The following is a 21,719-nucleotide window of genomic DNA, read 5'->3' on the forward strand; positions in this document are numbered from 1 at the left end:
ATATAGAATGGATAATCTGTCAAAATACAACGTGCACTTCTTAAGCTACCTAGGTGCACAGCGAGCCACAACAAGTGGGGCAGAAAGTCTAGGATTGAAACATCGAATATCTCGGGCAAATTTTCATGCAACATTTATTGCCCGTAAGAGAGATGCAACACCATCTCCGCTTACGTAACGATATATCTCGACTCGCCTCATCTGGAAATTCTCCTTCCCCCTCAGACATCTGATGATCTAGCTTCACACGAGATTCGCCGCTCACCTCGGACTTGAGCTTCGTACCTTCAACAGCAAACAAATTGCTTCTGCATGTAGCGCAGACGCGTATTCGCCGCGGTTTCGCCTCGTTGTTTGTGAGAGCAGAATTTGAACTTCAGCGATAGCAGATAACACCATGTCTGACGGTAAGGCAAAAAGCTGTCTATATCAAGGGATTTACTTACCAACACCTTCTCTTATAGCCGATTTTGAAACCATCAGGCGCCTGCAGGCAGAGCGCAATGCTTTGGCTGGCGGGACGAAAGGTTCAAAGACCTTCGATGCTTCCAACCAGCGCACTGACGTGTCGACCAAGGCATCCTTGACTGAGAGCTTCGATAACGACCTCTACGAGCGCGAAGGCGTTGACAAATATGCGGGCTATAATACTTCAATCGCGGCCGATGGTGATGATGAGGATATGGAAGATGGCGACGATAACACCAGACGACTCGTGGGACAGTATACGGCATCGCGCGACCAAATGAACGAGTTTTCCTCTGGCGCTGGAGTAGAGGAGGAAGATATTCTTCTCGGACGGGAGAAGAAGGCCGCCATTGCAGATCGCGAGACTGATTATCAAAAGCGACGCTTTAATCGCGGTGCTCTCACACCCACTCGCGCGGACCCGTTTGCGGCTAATAGCCAAGCTGGCGTTGAAGCTGAAGGCCAGAGCTATCGAGAGGTCATGGCCGCTAGGGAGCTGGAAAAGGAGGAGGAGCGAGTCCGAAGATTAATTTCAGACAAGCAAGCGAAGGGAGAGGATGACGTTGTCCACCATGAAGCTACTTTGAAAAAAGAAGACACGAGCGATAAAGAGAACAATGAAGCCGGATCGACAGTCTCTGTGGCGACGAGCAGAAAGCGAAAGCAGAGGTGGGACGTTAGCTCAGAGACGCCTTCCGCGGATGCCGCCGGTGCAACGGAAGAAAAACCAAAACGATCACGATGGGATCAAACTCCGGTTCCCGGCGCAGAGGAGGGCCCCAAGCGACGTTCGCGATGGGACCAGGCTCCAACTCTTACCGGCGCAACGCCCGTTGGCAATCAAGGGCTTGCCACCCCAATGCATCCCTCTCAAGCGGGCGGTGCTCCAATGCTCCCCACTGCTTTTGGAACCGATATATCCTCTCGTAACGCGCCACTTTCTGATGAGGAACTTGACCTGATGCTTCCTTCTGAGGGCTACAAGATACTCGATCCCCCGCCTGGCTATGAGCCTATTCGTACCCCTGCTAGAAAGCTTATGAGCACTCCTGCTCCCATGGGTGGTGCGGGTGGCTTGGGCGGCTTCATGATGCAGGAGCCTGAAAGTGCCCGCATGCTTGGAAAGCAGATGCCGACGGACATTCCTGGAGTCGGAGACCTGCAATTCTTCAAGGCCGAGGACATGACTTACTTTGCAAAGTTGGTAGATGGTGCTGATGAGAATTCCTTGTCTGTGGACGAATTGAAGGAACGCAAGATTATGCGATTACTTCTCAAGGTCAAGAATGGAACACCACCTATGCGAAAGACTGCGTTGCGTCAACTTACAGACAATGCTCGCCAATTCGGTGCTGGTCCGCTCTTCAACCAAATTTTGCCATTACTTATGGAGAAGACCCTGGAGGACCAAGAACGGCATTTGCTTGTCAAAGTCATTGACCGTATTCTTTACAAGCTCGATGATCTAGTCCGGCCATATGTCCATAAAATTCTCGTCGTTATCGAGCCTCTCCTTATCGACCAAGACTACTACGCCCGTGTTGAAGGACGCGAAATTATCTCCAATTTGAGTAAAGCCGCCGGTCTCGCACACATGATTAGTACGATGCGTCCCGATATTGACCATGTCGACGAATATGTTCGGAACACAACTGCGCGTGCTTTCGCCGTAGTCGCTTCTGCTCTGGGAATTCCGGCTTTGCTGCCATTCCTACGGGCCGTCTGTAGGAGCAAAAAGTCCTGGCAAGCTCGTCACACGGGTGTCAAGATTGTGCAGCAGATCCCAATCTTGATGGGTTGTGCCATTCTTCCACATCTGAAGGGCTTGGTAGACTGCATTGGGGATAATTTGAATGATGAGCAAGCTAAAGTTCGCACTGTCACCAGTTTGGCTATTGCTGCACTTGCTGAAGCTGCGAATCCATACGGTATTGAGAGCTTTGATGATATTCTGAACCCTCTATGGACCGGTGCTCGGAAGCAACGAGGAAAGGGTCTCGCTGGTTTCCTCAAAGCGGTTGGATATATTATTCCTCTCATGGACGAAGAATATGCCAACTACTACACTAGCCAAATCATGGAGATTCTTCTTCGAGAGTTTTCGTCACCTGATGAGGAAATGAAGAAGGTTGTCCTTAAGGTGGTCTCGCAGTGTGCCAGCACCGACGGTGTCACAGCTGGCTACTTGAAAGAAAATGTCCTGCAGGAATTCTTCAAGAGCTTCTGGGTACGGAGGATGGCCCTAGACAAACGCAACTATCGTCAGGTAGTTGAGACCACAGTTGACCTGGGCCAAAAGGTCGGAGTCGGAGAGATCATCGAGAGAATCGTGAATAACCTGAAAGACGAAAGCGAAGCATATCGCAAAATGACAGTAGAGACTGTCGAGAAGGTCGTCGCCAGTTTGGGCGCCGCTGATATTGGCGAGAGACTGGAAGAGCGTCTCATTGACGGTATACTGCACGCTTTCCAGGAGCAAAGCGTCGAGGACATTGTCATGTTGAACGGTTTCGGCACCGTTGTCAACGCACTTGGAACGCGATGCAAGCCTTACCTCCCACAAATTGTCAGTACGATTCTCTGGCGGCTGAACAACAAGTCAGCTACTGTGCGACAGCAAGCAGCCGACCTCATCTCTCGTATTGCCATGGTCATGAAGCAGTGCGGCGAGGACGCTCTCATGGGAAAACTGGGTATCGTTCTCTACGAATATCTCGGAGAAGAATATCCCGAAGTCCTTGGATCTATCCTCGGTGCTCTTCGATCCATTGTCACCGTTGTTGGTATCAATTCCATGCAGCCGCCAATCAAGGACCTCTTGCCCAGACTGACACCCATTTTACGAAACCGTCACGAGAAGGTCCAAGAGAACACCATCGATCTTGTGGGTCGTATTGCCGACCGCGGACCCGAAAGTGTTAATGCGAGAGAATGGATGAGAATCTGCTTCGAGCTTCTCGACATGCTCAAGGCTCACAAGAAGGGCATTCGTCGTGCAGCCAACAACACCTTTGGCTTCATTGCCAAAGCTATCGGTCCGCAAGATGTCCTCGCCACGCTACTGAACAACCTGCGAGTCCAGGAACGTCAGTCGCGTGTCTGCACGGCCGTGGCCATCGGTATTGTCGCAGAAACTTGCGCGCCATTTACTGTCCTACCGGCCCTGATGAACGAGTACCGTGTTCCCGAACTCAACGTCCAGAACGGAGTGTTGAAATCACTCTCTTTCCTCTTCGAATATATCGGCGAAATGGCCAAGGACTACGTCTACGCAGTCACTCCCTTGCTCGAGGACGCCCTTATCGACCGAGACCAAGTCCACCGCCAGACGGCCGCCTCTGTGGTCAAGCATGTTGCGCTCGGTGTTGTCGGTCTAGGCTGCGAAGACGCCATGGTCCACCTGCTCAACCTGCTCTATCCCAATCTGTTCGAAACGAGCCCTCACGTCATCGACCGTATCATTGAAGCCATCGAGGCTATCCGTATGGCAGTCGGCTCTGGGCTGGTTCTCAACTACGTCTGGGCAGGCCTTTTCCACCCTGCTCGCAAAGTCCGCCAGCCATACTGGCGTCTCTACAATGATGCTTATGTACAGGGCGCGGATTCCATGGTTCCTTACTATCCGACTTTCGATGACGACAAATTAGCGCGGCACGAACTAGGAATCATCATTTGATTGCACTTTGCGAATCATCTGCTTGGCTTGGGAGGAGCGGGGGAAAAAAGATTGCAATTATTTTCTTTTTCTAAAGGGGTTCTCGGGTTCTCGGGTATGGCGTTTAATTTTCCCCACTGTTTGTAGCTGTTTTCGGATACTTTCCGGTTTATTATCTTTTTTATCTTTCATTATTACTTGTTTCCCCTTTCTTCCTTTTTTGATAAGAGTATGTACCATGTAGCCTTCAAACGGTCAATGAGAGAGTAAGAGATGTAGTAACAAAAGACAACAATTAATGCCAAGACAACTGAATATATACGTGAAGCTCCATCCGGTAATGCCTACGGGGAAATGACATGTGAAAGTGAACAACGTTCAATCCGCGTCATCTCTTAATACCACGAACTGAGTTGGAAACATGGAAACGATTCAACAAAAGAAATATGCAGTCTCTTCTGGCTCACAACAAGCTCTGGAAAGAGATGACTGCGAAGCCAAAATATCAATGATTCAACTAGCCCTCCAGGATTTTCCAAAGTCCAACATCATCGCCTATGCAGCAACCACAGGGGCCACAGAAGTTGAAATCAATAATTGCTTTGAGGTTTGACGGCAACAGGTTGCCGGGAAAATTCAGTATCAGATCCTAGCTCATTTCCGCCCACAACGAGTCCGAGTCCCATTTATATAACAATGACTTGAAAAGAAAAAAGAAAAAAGCAAGCAAATCCACCGTGCTTGACTTCGCTTCCCTCGATACCCTTAATTGGCTTTCTTCTCGAGAACTTCGCCATTGCGTATCTCCTCCAGAGCCGCCAGGGGACCGCGCTCCCGATAATGGCTGCTCCTATAAGGAACGGCTATATCGAGGGGCCCCTGGCACTCTCTGAGAGGAAATGCCCAACGGCGAAGTTGCTCGCTACCAGAAAAATAATCGAGCAGCCAATTTTTCCGTTAACTCCCAAAATAACCGACCAACTCCAAATGCCTAGTTGAGGTGTAATTTTATGAGCTTCATAGACTGGTTGGAATAGGATACCCTTTCCTGGAGAAGTTGAGATTCCCTTCGTCTATTTGAAAATGTCTATGCAATTCCAGGAGCAGTTTATCAAAGCCGCACGAATCACTGGCCGAAAGGTATCTTGAGAAAAAAGAATAAGACCGGTAGAGCTGAAAAGCGACCGTCGCTGCTCCTCTAAGTCTCTACCGCTCTTTGCGGCTATTAAGAAAAAAGAATCCAAATTTCAGTTGTGTCAGATTGTTTTTCTCTTTGCATTTTCTTCGGATACCCAGTGCGGTACCTCTCCGGTTATAATGAAAATTGAGGATTGAACGACCATAAGGCCTGGAACACTTTCAGATAAAAACTGGCAACAGTTGTAATGGATTCTCTGGTAGGTGTTGATGATATCCACACCAACGGTGCGTCATCGACGCCTTTCCTTTTTCGCGGAATTATGCGATTTTTATACTGATGCTGTAATCTTCCGTATTCGTTTATGGAATTGTAAGTCTGAATGCGAGCCTTGAAAGGAGTTGTTGCACTGACCACCAGACAGCCGGATGTATATTCTTTGGTAATTTCTTGCCACATTCGACAATGGAGTCTCGAAATTCTATAACGGGAAAGTTGCTGACCTTCCATGGTGCACAGTGTATGACTCCAGGTTCGCCATCAAGGGGACTTGTCAGAGAGCTCTTTGATATAAGAGACTTGATATAAATCAGGGTTCTAAATGAGCAGTTGCCTGCTTGCGAAGTCCTGGATCTTACTGGCGAAAGCAAGTTGGGCCTCTGCCATTATTAACCTTTGGGCCGCATGGTTTTTAAAGAATAGGCAGATTATTTGGTATACATTGAATGGTCACCGAATTTACTCGGGCGTCCAGCATTTATTTCTGCTTTGGCTCAAAACGAGACAGAGATCCTCCAAGGAGTCATCGTCATCGAGTTCTGCAACTGCCGAATAAAACTGTCACAGCTGAACGGCTATAGCACGTATTGCTGAGCAAGTAGGTTTGCCGTCCTTGACAATTTCTGTCTGCAAGATGATCATTAGCATAAGTGACATGTCATCGAATAGTCCTGAACTCAGGTATATGTGTTTTCTATAAGGCCAGGTGAGCACGGCTAGAAGCCTGGACCCTGGTCACTGGGGACGCGTAACATTGAACTTTCTGAGCAGCTGGGAGGGACGGACTGAGAGCTTAGCTATGGAGGGGCCATTCTTCCGCACATACGATGGCGAGGGTGTTTTGGCCTCGACGATATCTCCTCGCAGCTTTCCCGGTTCTCAATAATGGAACCTTTGCCTATATATGCTTCAAATAATTGAAATCAAGAATGAAATGGTCTCCCCAGAAGACGAAAAACAGAGATCTGGCAAGACTGATGAGTTTTCTAAGAGAGCTACTAGTAGTATAAAGGGAAAACACGAGGATTGTCCCAGCTTCTCTTGTAGGAGAGAGCCCGATTAAGAAGGAGCTTAGGACATCGTCACATTTCCAATAGAGGAAGGAACAATGGGAAAAATCAACACTGTTCTAGCACGATGACTGAGACATGGGTTGAGCCATATTTTATAATAAACCAAGGGAAATGATGAATACGTTTTGTCGAATGAATTTATTACTTAACAAATAGTTTTTTCCTTTTTTTTTTTTTTTTTTTTTTTTTTTGATAACTAGTTAACTCGCCATATAAACTTCAAAATTCATTACTTGTATTGTATTATTGCATTGCTGCAATATTCATCAATGTACCCGGTCTGGAGCATTACTCCCAGACAAGAGCACCGAAACGCCATATCACGAGTACATCAAAGTGAGGAGCACTCAGTTTGTGCCATTCCATTCGTAATTCGAAAAGGTTGATGCACTGTGAACTCGTCGTATACAATAACGCTCACGTGAGCGGCCCGAAAATACCGAGGCGATTGTATGCCAGGCTCAAAAGGGAAATCAGGCGACGAAAGAGGAAGGGACGGGACGAATCACGTGCTCGCTACGAGAATATGCTGCTTCATTCGGCAGGCAACGCAAGCTCCTGGGCTCTACTATTATTGATCAACCTCGATTTTCAGGGTCCAAAACGTTGCATGGAACCAAGTGGCCGTCGCCTCGTCAGCTCCTCCCGTCTACAGCGTGCACTAAAGGTTAGCACAAATAAACTGGAACAGCAGAGCTTCCCACTGTGGGACATTTGTGGGCTTGCGGGCATCCAAAGCGCCTCAAGTGGAGCATTCCATCTCCGTATGCTTGGTTCAAAGGGTCCAAGGCTCAAGCAAAGTTTGAAGCGGTCTGAAAACTCTTGGTTGTTTTTTTTCACGCCTCCTTTTTAGCCACCGGATATCTGGTCTTGCACTTCGTAACCAAATAGTTGCTAATGGCATCGGCCGGGACGCGAAGCAAAATTGTACCTTGGGCGGCCTGAGCGCATGCCAAGATGCGGCACTTAACCTGCGTTATCGAAAAGAGAAACAGTCCGTCAAAAAAGAGACTTCTTGAGTGGTGCAGTTCTGGGTCCGTGCAATCTCTCTCCGGCAAGTCTATACGGAGCAACACCATTTCCCCTTAACATTACAGTAGTTTACCATGTTAAGCCGACGGTAGTGGCGCTCTTTCACCTAGCTGCAGTCACAATAGTGGTGTAGGGAGCTGCACTTTGACCACATTGAGCGGGTTGGCTGAACAATTGACTGCAAGTGATGGTTGGGAAGAAGGCTCGTGGACAGGTTTTGAGCGACTTACCTTAGCTTGAAGGCGTGCGGAGGGCTTTTCATGCTCCGGTTAGTAGGGAATACCTGCGTGGTACTTCGTACACTGATCTTGCGTCTTGGAGCTGCTAAAGCCACTTACAAGAGAGACGCCCGGAGGGGCTAGCGCTTTGGTAGTGTCCTGATAGCGCTAGCTCTATCTGCACGATGACATATATTTGCTTTTTACCAAACTACGTGACAAGGTTTTCGGAGTCCCGGGACGCTTCCCAGGCCTCGTCGTCTTGGAAAACTGTCTTTGACGGAGAAGACATGTATCGTTACCTCCCATGAACGTGTTGAGCTATGGAGATTGTACAGAGAGCAGCTAATTCAGTTCAATTGCCGTTGAATAACGCGCAAGATATCGCTAGGTCACTTGTCAAGCCCGGCACCAAAATGATGATACTGATGGAGGAAAGGGCCCGCCCAAAGGGACGGGCAAAGCCAATTGAGATTTGAACCGTCCTTTCTCACTAGATAATCTGCGATAATTGAGACCGAAGCACTCTGTAACTCCGGTCGCATTCTACGGGTGCGTTGGTTTGTGGACTAAGATTTGGATACCGCTTTCACGTCCTCTCTAACCAATGCTTCCGGACACGCTATGCAGGGCGCTCTCTGGGGGATTGTGTTTCTGCATCCTGTTTCGACTCAATTTGAAACCACGGGAATTTACATGACGCGCAAACATCATCTTGATGGGGGGTGCTTGATCTTAAGGTCTTTGCATGCATAGGGAGAGGAGCATACTTATCGCTCCGCATACTCCGTACATTTATATGCAACCCTGATTTGCATGTTAAACACGGCTTTGCAGCGGGTAGGGGACGACGATCATGGACGGCGATGCGGCAGTTTTGGGATTCAAGTGAGATTGGGTCTTGACCAAGCTCTACCCAAGCGTGCCCCCGAAGGCTAACGGCTCGTCTTGGCAGTGACAATGTATGCACAAGCTTTGCGTGGCCGATGTTAGGTCAAGTTGGCATCAGTGCTCTTTTGCTGAGAGCATCCAGAATCGATTCAACAGCGGCTTGATCGACTGAGAACAGTGAGGCCCATCATGGATTTGACCCTCCTATGACGACATTTGAAGCAAGAATGCCACCCAACGCTACGTCGACATTTCTCGTGCTGTGGCAAATGAAGCTGCTGCTCCAATTGAGAATCTTACGCAGACCTCATAGCTTAGGGTGGAGGTATAGATGACGATGGCCCTTTCGACACGGTATACAGTTGTGTCGTTATCGAGGAATGCGTTACCGCATAAGCTTGACAGTATCTCTGTACGGAGGTTGACAAACAGAAAGCCAGCACGAGCTTTTAGCATCCATTTGGCCAAATCCAAACTAACTGATTTACCATGCTCGACAGAGTTAAAAATTTCGGGCGTAACGTAGTAATATTCTGCTCGAGCAAGAAAGGGTAAGCCGCCGAATGCTTAAAGAAAAGGGGGTTGGTTGGATGAATAGGAGGGTTGGAATTGAATGAGAACTTGTGCTAATTCCTTACACGCGATCCGCCTAGGAGATGTGTTGAGAGCAAAGACTGTAATGATTATATGGAATAGTTGGCAGGCTCAGAGCTCAGAGGGAAATAATTGAGCCCCAGTGAGGCCGAGAGGGTCTTGAACGCTGGTCAGAGACGATGGCCAACCAAAGCGGCGCCAAAGGTAGCGAGCCGCCAGCGTCAGAGACTGGTACTAGCGTGAGCAATCTGCCTGGTCGAGCTCTGTGCAGCGACGACCCCTGGCTCGCGGCATCAAGGGACGCATGCGTACAGACAGAAGTTCTTTTGGACACAGGACAGCATGGGAAATGCCAAGACTTTGGTTACGACGACAAGCCAGTCCTAAAAGAACGATAAATGTCTTTTGGAGGAGAAAAATGGAAAATGGAGCAACGAAAACGTTGAAACTGTATGTAGCCTCATCTGGAAAGGTGCGCCATGCCTTCGGACATGCTGCTCATCTTGGTTCGGGATATTGCTACCTCTCTTAGAGCGAAGAAGGTCCTCCTTAGACCTGCTTGATTGATTGGCTCCTTGTGGGCTCCGAAAAGAAATACCCTCTTTCTTTCTATTTCAGCGACGCGTCTCTCGTATACTACGGAATGGTTGGGGGGAGAGAGAAAAAAAGGCGAAGTTTTGCACAAGGAGACACCCGCCCCGAGGGCTATTCGTTACGGCGATGGCCCAGGAGAATGGTAAGCATTTGAATCTGTCTCTTTTCTTGCCCCAGTCAAAGTTGACCCGGTGGGTTGCACAAGGCAGTCGGTCCATTAGAAGCAGAAGCAGCTCGTGGATCAGTATAATAGTGCACGGGAGATGATCCACGCGGAGACAAATAACGCGAATCCAGTCAACAACCTTTAGCTAAGCTGCTACGGTCGGGCCCAAAGCAGGTACGAAACCACAGAGCAGACAAAGGGTGACGGTAGAGGGAGAGCCCCTGAAGGGCCCACTAGATTACTTGCTTGTGCTTTTGAGATGTGTCAGGGGCCCCATTATTGAGAGAGCCTGTCCCATGTCGAGAAGAAGCTTGGAAAACCCCCACGCGGTGATGAGAATCGGCTTCGTGGTGACCAATATTCCCAAGAAACTTGAACGCTGGTTCCGCTCCACGGGCCCTGCAAGCGCCGCGGCGCGGATGCTTTAGGGCCTACGGAGTAGGGATAAAAGGGGGGAGGGGGGCAACGGCAGGATCTTAGCTGGTGGATCTCATTGGAATGACTGAGGAGAAAAGCGCCCGTCCAACTGGCGGGCTTGCTCTTGTCGCCATGTTTTTGTCACCCACCATCACCCCTTGACTTCCCCACAGACAAACGGGCCGTAGAGTTGTGTTGACAACTGCGAGGGCGGCTTCAGTAGGAAATGTACAGTTCGGTATACGGTACTTTGCTACGAAGGGTAGGAGCAATCAAGAGTCCAAGAAAAAGGAAGAGAAAAGAGTGCTTCCTCTCGGGAGGTTCATTGCCACCACTGTAATGTACCTAAGGTATATGCACGTGCGCATGCTCCTAGCGTAGGTGCGAAACACAGAGAGAGTGAAAAAAAACTTTCCTATCAATGATGATAGGGATTTTAAGATGAAGGCGAAATGTAAGCTACAGAACTAGAGTATCCAGAAGATTATATCGGGAGTACTCAGTAGTACGCAGGGCACGGCGGGAAAAATATCGGCGCTTCATCAGATCTGACCAAAATGGGCCACGGAAAAAGAAAATAAATTGCTAGGGTCCGGGATGGCACCTGTAGCGCGGATGACAGGGACGGGTTAGTTAGCCTTTCTTTTCTTGACATGGATGGTGAAGATTCAGCAATGCAATAATGATGAGGACGGCACAAGCCGCCGAGCAAAAAGGGCGGCTACAGTTGGACTCGAACATGAATTGGCTTGCATAGGAAATTCACACAGAGGAAGTTAAGTGTTCAATCATGAGCCCTGTGATCAGCTGCTCGTCAGCACTGTATTCTTTTCTGAACAGGGTCGTGCAATAGGTCAGCAATAAAGGGACAATTTTCATCTTCGTTTTGTTTTTTGTTGTGGTTGCTACCGAGAAGAAGGGACGACTTATCGGAGTGCTTGATGACTACGGAGTACGGAATACTAGGAGCCTTTCATTACTAGTAGGTACCTTAGATAGTTAAAGAACGGAGGATCCACTGCAAGTGGTATGGGCACAAAAGGGCGCTTTTAGCTTAGTGGGCTCCGTTTTAGGTGGTTGGATCCCCTCATTAGTGCCATTATCACTGGGCAGGCTAAACTGGAGGTAACTAGCGAGACAAGTCAAGAACGAGGGAAGAGAGGTCTCTTTCCCTTTTCTCTGTCTCTCCCTCTCTCTCCACCCAAACGGGAGATGCCACCGCCTACCCACCCACACCCACATTCAACCATCGTCATCGTCGTCATCGTCGTCATCAGCACCCTTTTCCCACTCGGCAGGTGGCTTTTTTGGTGGCGCCCGCCAACTTTCCCGCTAAGACCCTCAATTTGACGTCGATGGTCCCGGGATGCCCGTCCCACAAAAAATTATCCACCTTTTGCTCAACTCAATTCTGTGCTTGCTCTCTGTTCTCTTCTCTCTCCTCTTTCTCGTTCACATTACTTTCTGTCCTCACTCGCACACAAACCTTCAGCTTGCTTTCTGCCCCCATTCCTCGTCGTCAACGACGTCGGCTCTTTTTTCCCTCACCAGATTCTCCCATCACCCGCAACCAACCAACCAACAACACCACCACCACCACCATCATCATCATCATCATCATCATTATTATTATTGTCACCTCCACTACTACCATCGCCAACATCATCGTCTCTTATTTTCACTTGTCTAGTTGTCCCGTGTCACCCACCTCTGACGCAGGACTGTCCTCTCCGTTGTTTCTTTTCACTGCGCGGGTCCTCACTGATTGGTTTGCATAATTCTTTTCATATGAGTTATAGTAGGAGTAGATGATGGCAAACCACCAATACTAAGGTGTTTAATGCGAGCTGAGAGCTTTCCAACATCTCCCGTTTTGTATTCGTAGAAAGGTCCCGAAATCGTAATTTTTGTTTACAGAATGCAGTGCGCATCTCGTCTTCCATTTGCATTTGGAGTCCCCACCTCGTTGTTTGCCCCAGGAGGAGCTACTACGTATGGTGCGATGGGTATCGTCCCTCCACTTGGTTACGAGCCAGTCCAGTCCGGTGCCGGAAATCCCATTTTTTTCCAATCCGTCGTGGTCGTTTGTTCGACAGAAACAGCCAACCCAAACCCTTTTTCTCCTTCCCTTTCGCTTTTCCTTTGGGGCGACCCCCATTCATTCATACATTCATTCATTCCCCTCCTCATCCTCCTTCGTCATCCCGCCATCCGTCATCCGTCATCCGTCACTTTTCCAAAAATCAATTCCGTCACTCGTCACTCCGGTGTATTATTTTTCCCACTATTATCCGCACACACCTCCTGCTCTCTCCTCTCCTGCTCCTCCTCCTCCTCATCGTCTTCCCTGCAACCCCCCCCGGATCTCTCCATCTTGCCCGCGCTCTTCAATCTACTCAACTTCCCTGTCGTCTCGTCATTAGCTTGACCATTCATTACTGACGCGGCGCCCTGCTCATCCCTCCCCCTTCTCTAGACTTTTTGCTCCCCCTTCAGATTATTATTCTGGTCTTCTCCCAGCTCTCAGGGAAGCAAACTTTAATCTCCATCTCACCCGCTTATCTACCCATCAAGCTCCAAACTGCCAGTTACTTGCTTTTTGGACACTCTCTACCACTCACCTTTCCGTGGCAACCCAAATTCCCATTTTTTCTTTTGACGACGTGGACACAAAACCCGCCCCTCTTATACCCGCCATCATTACCCAGCGTTTAAAAAAGATCGTCTTCTGTGTCCACTCAGAAATCGCAACGAGCGAGGATCACTTCTGCCCAGCTCATCTACTCTCTCATCTTCCCCCTCTGGAATTCGCAAACACTGTCGATCATCTCTAGAAGTGGGCCAACTCGGTGAACCCAGCCTGACACAGTTTCGTTGGCATTTATCCCATCACCCTTCTCTTGACGGGAGAACGACCATCTAGTCGGTGGCACTCTCTGCAAGGGCAATTCGCATAAAACCCAACGATCTAGTTGGTCAATATCGTGCTTGACAGGCACATCACACCTCAAGGGCGTTTCGAATGCGGATTTGTCTGCGCAACGTTCAATACGACTTTGACCACCCACCTTTGCTCCTCTCGTCTCAATTCCCACCGCTGACTTGAGCATTTTTCGCCCTATACCGACCACACTTCTACGACCTGGCTTCGAAGAAGACACAAGGTCCCCACCAAACGCAACAAAATAACCAAATCCCCCTTTCCATCTGCTGACCAAGATGACCATGGCTGTGGATAGTCAACATCGGACTCTTGGGTCCTTTGGTTTCGACAACCTCGCATACTCTGGCGCTCCTCATTTTACAAACCCATGGGCCACCGCCACAACCGCTGCCAACTCCTCGAGCCACTATTTTCCGACATCATTAGGTTCAGCCAACCTTGGCTTGGATGCCATTGCAAAGCAGCAGGCTGCCCGCACTCACAATGCCTCCATGCCTTATAGCTCCGTCCCCGTCACCGCCCCAACGACCCTGGGTGCCACTGCCGGCAACGGTCTGTCCATGGCCTCGTACGCCCAGCCCGACCTCCAAGGCATCTCGCAAGATCTCCTGAATGCACCTCGCTCATATGCCGCTCAACCGACTTACTCGACCGAGCCCTCATCCACTTCGCATGCCTATGCACCAAACCCCACTGAGCCCTTTGCTCAGATGGACTACACAAAGGCACACTACCCGACCGCACCGCAACCGAATCAATATCAGGATCACTCTCGCCGCTTATCACAACCGTCAGTCCCTTCTAGCACCTTTTTGGGAGCTCCTGCTGGCCCATACCGTCAACGACAGAGCTCCTTGGTTGACTTTAATGACAGAGGCACCACATCCTCATCGCAACAGCCCCCGCGGAGCACGTTCAGTGACGCCCTCGACGCGGGTCGCGGCATGGTTGCCATGAGCCAAGATATCACGCCGAGAAACATCTATGGTCCTCGCGCTGGCCGCGGCTCGAATGACTCGTATGGCTTTCCCAGTCACTCTCCCAGCTCCTCCATCTCCTCGGCGAGCACATATCCTTCGTACTATGGTTCCGTCGACTCGTCTGTGACCGACTACAGCTCGACTTCGGACCCGTTGGAGCCCCTCTCCTCGCGAACCCTTCCTCGTCCTTCTGGCTTGGTCGGAAGCAACGTGGCCGTGCCTCCAGCACCACAGTCGATGATGACCCAATTTAGCTCCAAAGTAGCTTCGAGCTCTCAGAAGAAGCACAAGTGCAAGATCTGCGACAAGCGGTTCACCAGACCCAGCTCGTTGCAAACGCACATGTACAGTCATACTGGCGAAAAGCGTAAGTGCTGCTCATTGCTGAATTGTCCACTATGACGAGCCCCATTCTAATTGAGATGAAAATAGCATTCTGCTGCGAAGTTGAAGGCTGCGGACGCCACTTTTCTGTCGTCTCCAACCTCCGACGCCATCGCAAGGTGCACTCTGGAGCCCGGGACCACCGACCTTCCCCCGAATAAGTCGAGAGGAGCCTTTTGTTCCCCTGGCTCAAGGTTGTCTCCTATTTCTTATAAAGGTCTGTCATACTTTGCGCAACCATGGTTGAAGCCAAAATATTCTTGTTTCGTTGGTCATGAAGCATGTTCAATCCCGGATATACATTACACCGATGCTGGATGTCACTACAAAGTTTTCTGGTGGCTGGACCGCCCCTTTTTTGGTAGAAGCTGTTTCAATGCGCTTTTTCCAAGCCCTGTCTTTTTATCGCTTGCATAATTGGCCTTATGCGGTCACGTCTTCCTAGCATGCGGCCAAACAAAGGCTATTCCCGAAACATGGGGACTTTTCGAGGTTAAGGAGTTTTGAACCGTTTCCATTGTCATGTCCGATTCATGGACATGACCATCTCTTATATCTCTTTGTCCTTTTTTTGGCGGCGTTGCGCCGGTTGATGGCTTGAAAGGATGCATGTGAGGATGTACCATCATCCGCTGCTGCTCCTATTGGCGTTTTTGAAAAAAAAAAAAGAAGAAAATCCCCTATCGGAATGGTCAATATCCTTATTTTCTCTCCGTCCATTACACACATGACAGCACTACTGGTTTTGGAAAGAAGGTTCAAAGAGGGAAAGAGAAAGCGTGCTTACACTCACGATTACGAATTTTCTTTTGGTTCTTTGTCTCGTGCTTGTAAAGGGGTCATCTTGTTCTTTTATGCATTGTTTTTTTTGTGTGTGTATATCCCATTTCAACTGCAGCCACTCCAGCGTCGTTGAGTGCATCATTTTTTTTCTTCTCGTTTTCATTTCAACAATGCAGGTCACCGTCCGGTTGTCTCTTTTTGTCCGGGGTTCCAAAAGACGCCGGGATCGAGTCGTGCAGGTATTCTGGCGTGTCCCGCCCGGCCCGCCCGCCTTGCCGCTCAAGGATTTCATCTACCTCAAGCTTTTTTTTTATATCTTGTGGACGATACACTTGTCTACTTGAATTGTACTATAGAATACATTATCATTGTTATCCCTGATCTGGTCTGGTTTGGTTTGGTTTGGTTCGGTTTCTTTTTTTGTTCTATATTTTTATTGTATGTGTCTATTTTGGATTGTGGTTTCTTGTGTATCTATGGTTATCTATGGTTTTTCCTTGACCTTTGATTATATTTCCTTTTTTTTTTTTACATTTTCTTTTTCTTTTTTCTTTTTTCTTTTTTTTTTGGTCTTGTTTTTTATCTGGTCTTGAAGTTTAAACAGCACTTGCATACATTGCTTATATTTGCACTCTGTGTATGTCTAATAGAAAACTCTTTTTATCACTCTGTACTTATTATCATCTGCTGCTTCTTACAATTGACTAGTGTTAGATGAAATGATGTATCAGATGAAATGCTGAGTTAAGTAATTGGGCTGTTTGTCAGTTGTCGTGATTGATATGAGTGTTTGGAATATATGTGCAGAGTATTGCATTGCAAATTTACACTTTACTTGTACGGCCTGTAGATGTGTAGACATGCAGATGTATAGAGATGGAGATGTGTACCCCCTTTCCAGGGACGGCTCGCAACACATTGACTCTATGTCCTTGAGTCACCAGGGACAGCGGCATGGACAGTGACAGTGACAGTCACATGGAAGACCCGGACTCAATTTGTCTTGCCTTGTCCTGCCTTGGCCTGCCTTGTCTATTGTCTCTTGGCCCTCGTTCTTGTTCTTATTCTTATTCTTGTTCGTGTCTTATAGCCCCCGTATCTCGAGTCTCTAGTCCCTCCCTGGATGAAAAAAAAAAAAAAAAAAATCTAAGGCACCTAATAAATAGGTAGGTCCATAAACGAGGGAAGAGAGGTAAGTAGGTAGGTATAATGTCCGTAGTACAGGCCTTTTAGACCTTTCTTTCTTTCTTTCTTTACACCTGTCCATTCCGATCCGATTCTCAGCCGATTCTGTCCCGACTGATCCGATTATATCTAGCGGCCTAGCTCTAGCTCTAGCTCTAGCTCTAGCCCCAGAACGTACACGGTACTGCGTATATAATATATATAGAGAGAGAGAGATTTTAATCTTTATTTGAAAAAAAAAAAAAAAGACATTATGTGTTTGCTTGTTATCACGTCGGTTTAGATATTAGGACTGAAAAGGAAGCGGACTAAGAGGGAAAGAAGAGAGACTGAGAGAGGGAAAGGAAGCGGACAGACAGACAGACAGACAGACACACACACACACCCAGAGAGAGAGAGAGAGAGAGAGAGAGAGAGAGAGAGAGAGAGAGAGGAATTGCATTATCTAATCTTGATCTCAACTTTCCAAATTCCAATCCAGCAAAAAAAGTAATGGTTGTTCTGATATGATTGGTGCAGTCAATGGCCTGCGTGTCCTAGTGTCATAGAGAATAGATAATAGATATAGCGGATGAGATAGTAGATATTATGGGTGAAAAGAGTATTACCCGTGAAAAAGGACAATGGATTGATGAGATTGTGAAAAGAGATGGAAATGAATTAGATCAGCAAAAATGAAATAAATGAAATGAATGAACGAACATGAACATATATGAATAACCGAAAATGAACACATAACAATAAAAAAAAAAGCCCGAAAACGCCATTTATGAGTCGTACGAAAAGACGGATAGGGGGACAGGTAAACAAGGAGTGGTTACGTAGAGGTGGATCAGGCGGGTATGTGGATCGGTTTTGTCAGTAATTTCATTTTAGCAATGACCGGACTGCAGAGTTTGAAATATTTGAGGTAAAAAAAGGGGCAAGGGGCAAATGACAGATAAACTATTAATGGATCCGCTTGATGCGAGCGTGGTTCATAGTAATCTGGTCGTCCACACTGTCGGTCTATAATGGCCATGTTAGCACACGCAAAAGATGGAGGGTTGGGAAAAGAAGGGGATGGCACGGCATTGACTTACCTTGACGATATTCCTGGCGAGCACCTTGTTCTGCCGATCAAGTTCATCACCAGTGGCTCCTGCGACGGTATGCAATCGACCAACGGCGTGAGATAAGAGGTCGAGATTATCATGAATCTCATCTTCCATGGCGTCGTCTTCGCTGTCCGCTTCAAATTGGTATTTGGCGCGCTCGGCAAGGCTGGCTTTGCCCTTGCTGCGCTGGTATCCAGCTTGGCGTTCCAAGCTGCGTGCATGCTGGGCCTGACTGGATTTTGAATCATATGCTGCAGCACGAGTAGCCTCACGCACATCACGTTCGTCCTTGCGCTCATTGATGACGCGCTCCTCTTCATCCCGTCGTCGCTGATTCTTCGTAAACGGGTTCTGCACGTGCATCGCAAACATGCTTCGATTCAGAGTCTTCAACTCTTTAGCTTGCTCTGCAGCTCTTCGGTTGTAGTTGGCCGCAACGTCCAGGTTTCTCTCGGTATTGTGGATTCGATCTCCTTGACCCGCCAGCCGCGCCAGCGTACCACGACCAGTCTCCTCCGCCGAGGCCGCGATAGCAAGGGCATTCCGAGTAGCTGACACGTCTTGCTGCTTGATCAACCGGATTTCTGATTTTGTGGCGTCCACATCCTGATCTTCCAATTCCTCGGCTGTAAGCTCCCGCCCGGCGCCGTAGTCTTGGCTATCGTCGCCCGTGCCAATGCCTCCGTATCCGTCAGTTTTCGAAGTTTGAGCCTGGGCTCGTTCCTGTGCATCGCCAAATAGCGCCGCTCGGCCCTCATCTCCTCCGTGCGAATCGCCTAGCCCTCCATACCCGCCTGCACTGCCTGACGGAGCGGCATATGGGTTTCGTGCCTGTGATGGAGGCTGGGCTTGAGACCGCTCTTTGGCATTCCCGAACAAAGCATTGCGATTGTCCTCCGTTGCGGCCGTCTCATTGCTGAGCGTTCGGCCAAGTCCACCATAACCACCGGGACCCAATCGAGAAGGTCCAGCGGCATCGTTTGATGTGCCATATCTGTCCGAACCGTACCCTGACTGGGTGGCACCATAGGGGTTGGCCCCGTATCGACTGGCACTTCCATTCATCGCAGAGGAGGGAGTATGTTCCTGGTATGGAGGAGGTGCAGGTTCTCCGTAACCTCCGACTGACGGGGTGGACGACGCTCGGCCAACGGGCGCTCGCCCAAAACTGACCGGCTTCACGTCCTGAACATAGGGATCTGGCTTTTCCTCAGGCGGCATCTGAGCGTATGGGTTTGACTGGGAGCCTTGCAGATTTGCGTATGGATTCCATGCCGGGGCAGGAGTAGGGGCAGGCGACTTTGACTTTGAGCGAGAGAATAGACCCCGGCGGCTCGATCCCGAATCGTTATCGGCATCCTTTTTGGCGAATAGTTTACCCATGATGGGCAAGAAAAGAAGGAGAGACTGGTAATGAGGGAGTAAGAGTCAAAAAGATTGAAAGAATTGAGAAAGGTCAATCAGCGTGGAGGTTGACTTTTCAAGAATGGATGTTCGCAGTAACGGTGTAGGCAGATAGATTAATGGAGGCAACAGACGGGGTAACGGCCCGAGTAGGGGGGCTCTGCACCATGGGGGGGCGCGAGGGGCGGGTGGCCACCGCGCTTTACCTAATAAAGAAACTTTATGTTTGGGCCCTGGCGATCTGGCCGACACTGCCTCCTTCATCTCGTGTTGACTACAATACCCCCGACAGCTGATATTCGGCGGCCATTTAATTTGTCCCTGCTTTGCTATAAAAACTGCTATTAAAGCAAATTCTTTCACGTACGACCATAGACTGAGGAGAACTGGGCATCCCGTCCGCTCTGCCATACATAAGCCTCAGATCGGCGGACTAGTAGTTGGGTCGGTGACGACCAGCGAATCCCCGCTGTTGTACGTTATCTATTTTGTTTTTATTTTTTGCCTCTTGTTCATGTGTTTGAACATGTATAAAATATACAAAAGATTCAAATTGAACTTTATATTTTCTCCTTCTTTCAAATGACTTTCAATTTTTTTTTGAATTGACTTGCAGTGATAGTGGTTAAAAAACTATTAATACTTCGTACAGGGAAAGGTTTCACCGTGACGCTTTCGTTATTACTACAGTGTATAGAGAGTGTTTGAGCCACTGCTGGCCTTGTCGTAAACATTCGCAAGCGCTACCAAAAAACATTTCGAGAAAGGAGCAGTATAACAAAAATGCGCAATTGCAAAAGACCTATCAAATCCTAGGCCAATGATATGAAATCCCAAGGCCTCCTAAAGAACGCCTTGAAGAACGGTCTAAGTGCGCAAGTGCCGATATAGCAACTGCCTATGGCACCTTCCGTCTAATTTTCATTCATACAGGTCCCGAATCATTGCGGTGTGCCGAACCGCTTCAGAAGTTCGGCGAACAATTTTGGACTGATTTCATCACTGCTCTGGCCCTCTACAGTCCACAGCAACCCTCTGCGCTGATAATAATCCAACAGCGGGCGGCTTGTCTCTTCAAAATTCTTGAGACGTGTTTGCCAAGTGTCCGGATCATCGTCCGCCCGGCGCGTCAATGGTTCACCGGTTATATCGTCCTTTCCAGGCACCTTTGGTGCACGAAATGATGTATTATATACCCTACCAGAGGGAGCATGCACCCATCGGTCGGTGATGCGGTTGATTATAACGGACGGTGGTGTGTATATATTGACGACCAAATTAATCGGGACAAGCTCATCCAATTGGCTTGCCTGGCTAGACGTTCGAGGAAATCCATCCAAGATAAATGATGGTGGGGGCTCTGTCGGAGCCGTCGCAGAGGCGTGATAGTCACGAACGCCGGGTCGTGATGGGTGGTCGGCAGCTTTAGATGCGACTGTGGGAAGCCAGTTACGACTGGATAATTCAGATGCGATCAAATTCAGCATGAGGCTGTCTGGGACGAGCGCTCCAGCTTTCAGATTTTCCTCGACTTTCAAGCCTACAAATAACTTGATTAGCGGTAATTCTTCAAAAGTACAAAGCAATCGACCGGAATAAAAGGTCATATGGAAAGCGGCGGCACAGAAAGGCTTACCGAGGGGAGTTCGCCTCTTGACATTGTCTCGAAGGAGATCACCGGAGCTGAGGGCAGATATCTGAGGAAACCGTTTAAGCAGACGCTCTGTCTGCGTTCCTTTACCCACACCAGGAGCCCCGATCAAAATTATGCGTGCAGACCGCTGGAGCCCCATGGGCGGCGCGGCGTAATGTCGCGCCGGACGGGCCCGCGCAGAAAATGTATATTGTTGAGAACAAGGGAGCCGACCAGGCTACAACAATAGAATTGTTCGGTATATATATATGTGTGTGTGGGGTAAAGACGAAAGATGATTTCCAACGCCACAAAAGACAAAGATCAAGAACAATGGAAGAAAAGAATGAGGTTCTGGAGAAAGATGAAAGTAGGACGTTGTAAGCTATCGGTTGCGGCTCGTGCTATTATATAACAGGTATGGCATGGAAGGCTTTCTACGAGATAGGCTACGTGATTTATGTTGGGGAGGAATGAGCCGGGAAGGGCTGGGGTAAAAGCAGGAGCGAGTTACAACCTTCCCAAAGTGCTGGGCAGAAGAGTAAAAATGATTGGAACGAGCCAACTAAGCTTACTCTGCGCCTACGATCGTTCTCCCCTCGCTCCTACCACGCGGAGAAGATGCATGTTCTCCCGGTCCATGGAGCCAATCATGCGAGGATGCTGGGGCTTTTGGCGTTGCGTGACGACTCTCGCCTTTCGCTCTCCGGTACTCAGGTCATTCGCTGTGCGAAGGCCGAGGAACCCGGGAGAAGGGGAGTATCAGATACACGCATGTGCATTG

At 48.8% G+C, this 21,719-nt stretch overlaps 4 protein-coding genes across 4 annotated transcripts; 2 read left to right on the forward strand and 2 right to left on the reverse strand.

Annotated features, from left to right (window-relative positions):
* The first annotated feature begins 241 nt into the window (after window positions 1–241).
* Window positions 242–4,455, forward strand: L228DRAFT_215956 (splicing factor 3B subunit 1). The gene is made up of 2 exons (XM_018330103.1): window positions 242–407; window positions 465–4,455. Exons 1-2 carry the CDS (start codon window positions 398–400, stop codon window positions 4,142–4,144), a joined length of 3,690 nt encoding a protein of 1,229 aa, XP_018191467.1. The 5' UTR covers window positions 242–397; the 3' UTR covers window positions 4,145–4,455.
* A 9,289-nt stretch (window positions 4,456–13,744) lies between these two features.
* On the forward strand, window positions 13,745–14,994 carry L228DRAFT_264350 (hypothetical protein; the record flags this gene model as incomplete). The annotated part of the gene is made up of 2 exons (XM_018334568.1): window positions 13,745–14,816; window positions 14,882–14,994. 2 exons carry the CDS (start codon window positions 13,745–13,747, stop codon window positions 14,992–14,994), a joined length of 1,185 nt encoding a protein of 394 aa, XP_018191468.1.
* A 2,502-nt stretch (window positions 14,995–17,496) lies between these two features.
* On the reverse strand, window positions 17,497–19,424 carry L228DRAFT_1216 (hypothetical protein). Its single transcript, XM_018328999.1, has 2 exons — window positions 17,884–19,424; window positions 17,497–17,809 (listed from the first exon to the last, which is right to left on the reverse strand). Exons 1-2 carry the CDS (start codon window positions 19,279–19,281, stop codon window positions 17,750–17,752), a joined length of 1,458 nt encoding a protein of 485 aa, XP_018191469.1. The 5' UTR covers window positions 19,282–19,424; the 3' UTR covers window positions 17,497–17,749.
* Window positions 19,425–19,801: 377 nt separating this feature from the next.
* On the reverse strand, window positions 19,802–21,441 carry L228DRAFT_242301 (adenylate kinase). The gene is made up of 2 exons (XM_018331408.1): window positions 20,939–21,441; window positions 19,802–20,842 (listed from the first exon to the last, which is right to left on the reverse strand). The coding sequence occupies exons 1-2, from the start codon at window positions 21,093–21,095 to the stop codon at window positions 20,244–20,246; spliced, it is 756 nt and encodes a 251-aa protein (XP_018191470.1). The 5' UTR covers window positions 21,096–21,441; the 3' UTR covers window positions 19,802–20,243.
* Between the last annotated feature and the right edge of the window lie 278 nt (window positions 21,442–21,719).

Source organism: Xylona heveae (genome assembly GCF_001619985.1).
Source record: "Xylona heveae TC161 unplaced genomic scaffold L228scaffold_1, whole genome shotgun sequence".
Taxonomy (NCBI): Eukaryota; Fungi; Ascomycota; class Xylonomycetes; order Xylonales; family Xylonaceae; genus Xylona; species Xylona heveae.

What these genes read in the sequence shown, in the direction of transcription:
- L228DRAFT_1216 (XM_018328999.1), bottom strand. Translation starts at nt 19,281, where the DNA reads ATGGGTAAACTATTCGCCAAAAAGGATGCCGATAACGATTCGGGATCG. An exon ending in TCGCCAGGAATATCGTCAAG is followed by an intron (nt 17,810 to 17,883) that starts GTAAGTCAATGC and finishes TGGCCATTATAG; the next exon opens with ACCGACAGTGTGGACGACCA.
- L228DRAFT_242301 (XM_018331408.1), bottom strand. Translation starts at nt 21,095, where the DNA reads ATGGGGCTCCAGCGGTCTGCACGCATAATTTTGATCGGGGCTCCTGGT. An exon ending in CAAGAGGCGAACTCCCCTCG is followed by an intron (nt 20,843 to 20,938) that starts GTAAGCCTTTCT and finishes AGTTATTTGTAG; the next exon opens with GCTTGAAAGTCGAGGAAAAT.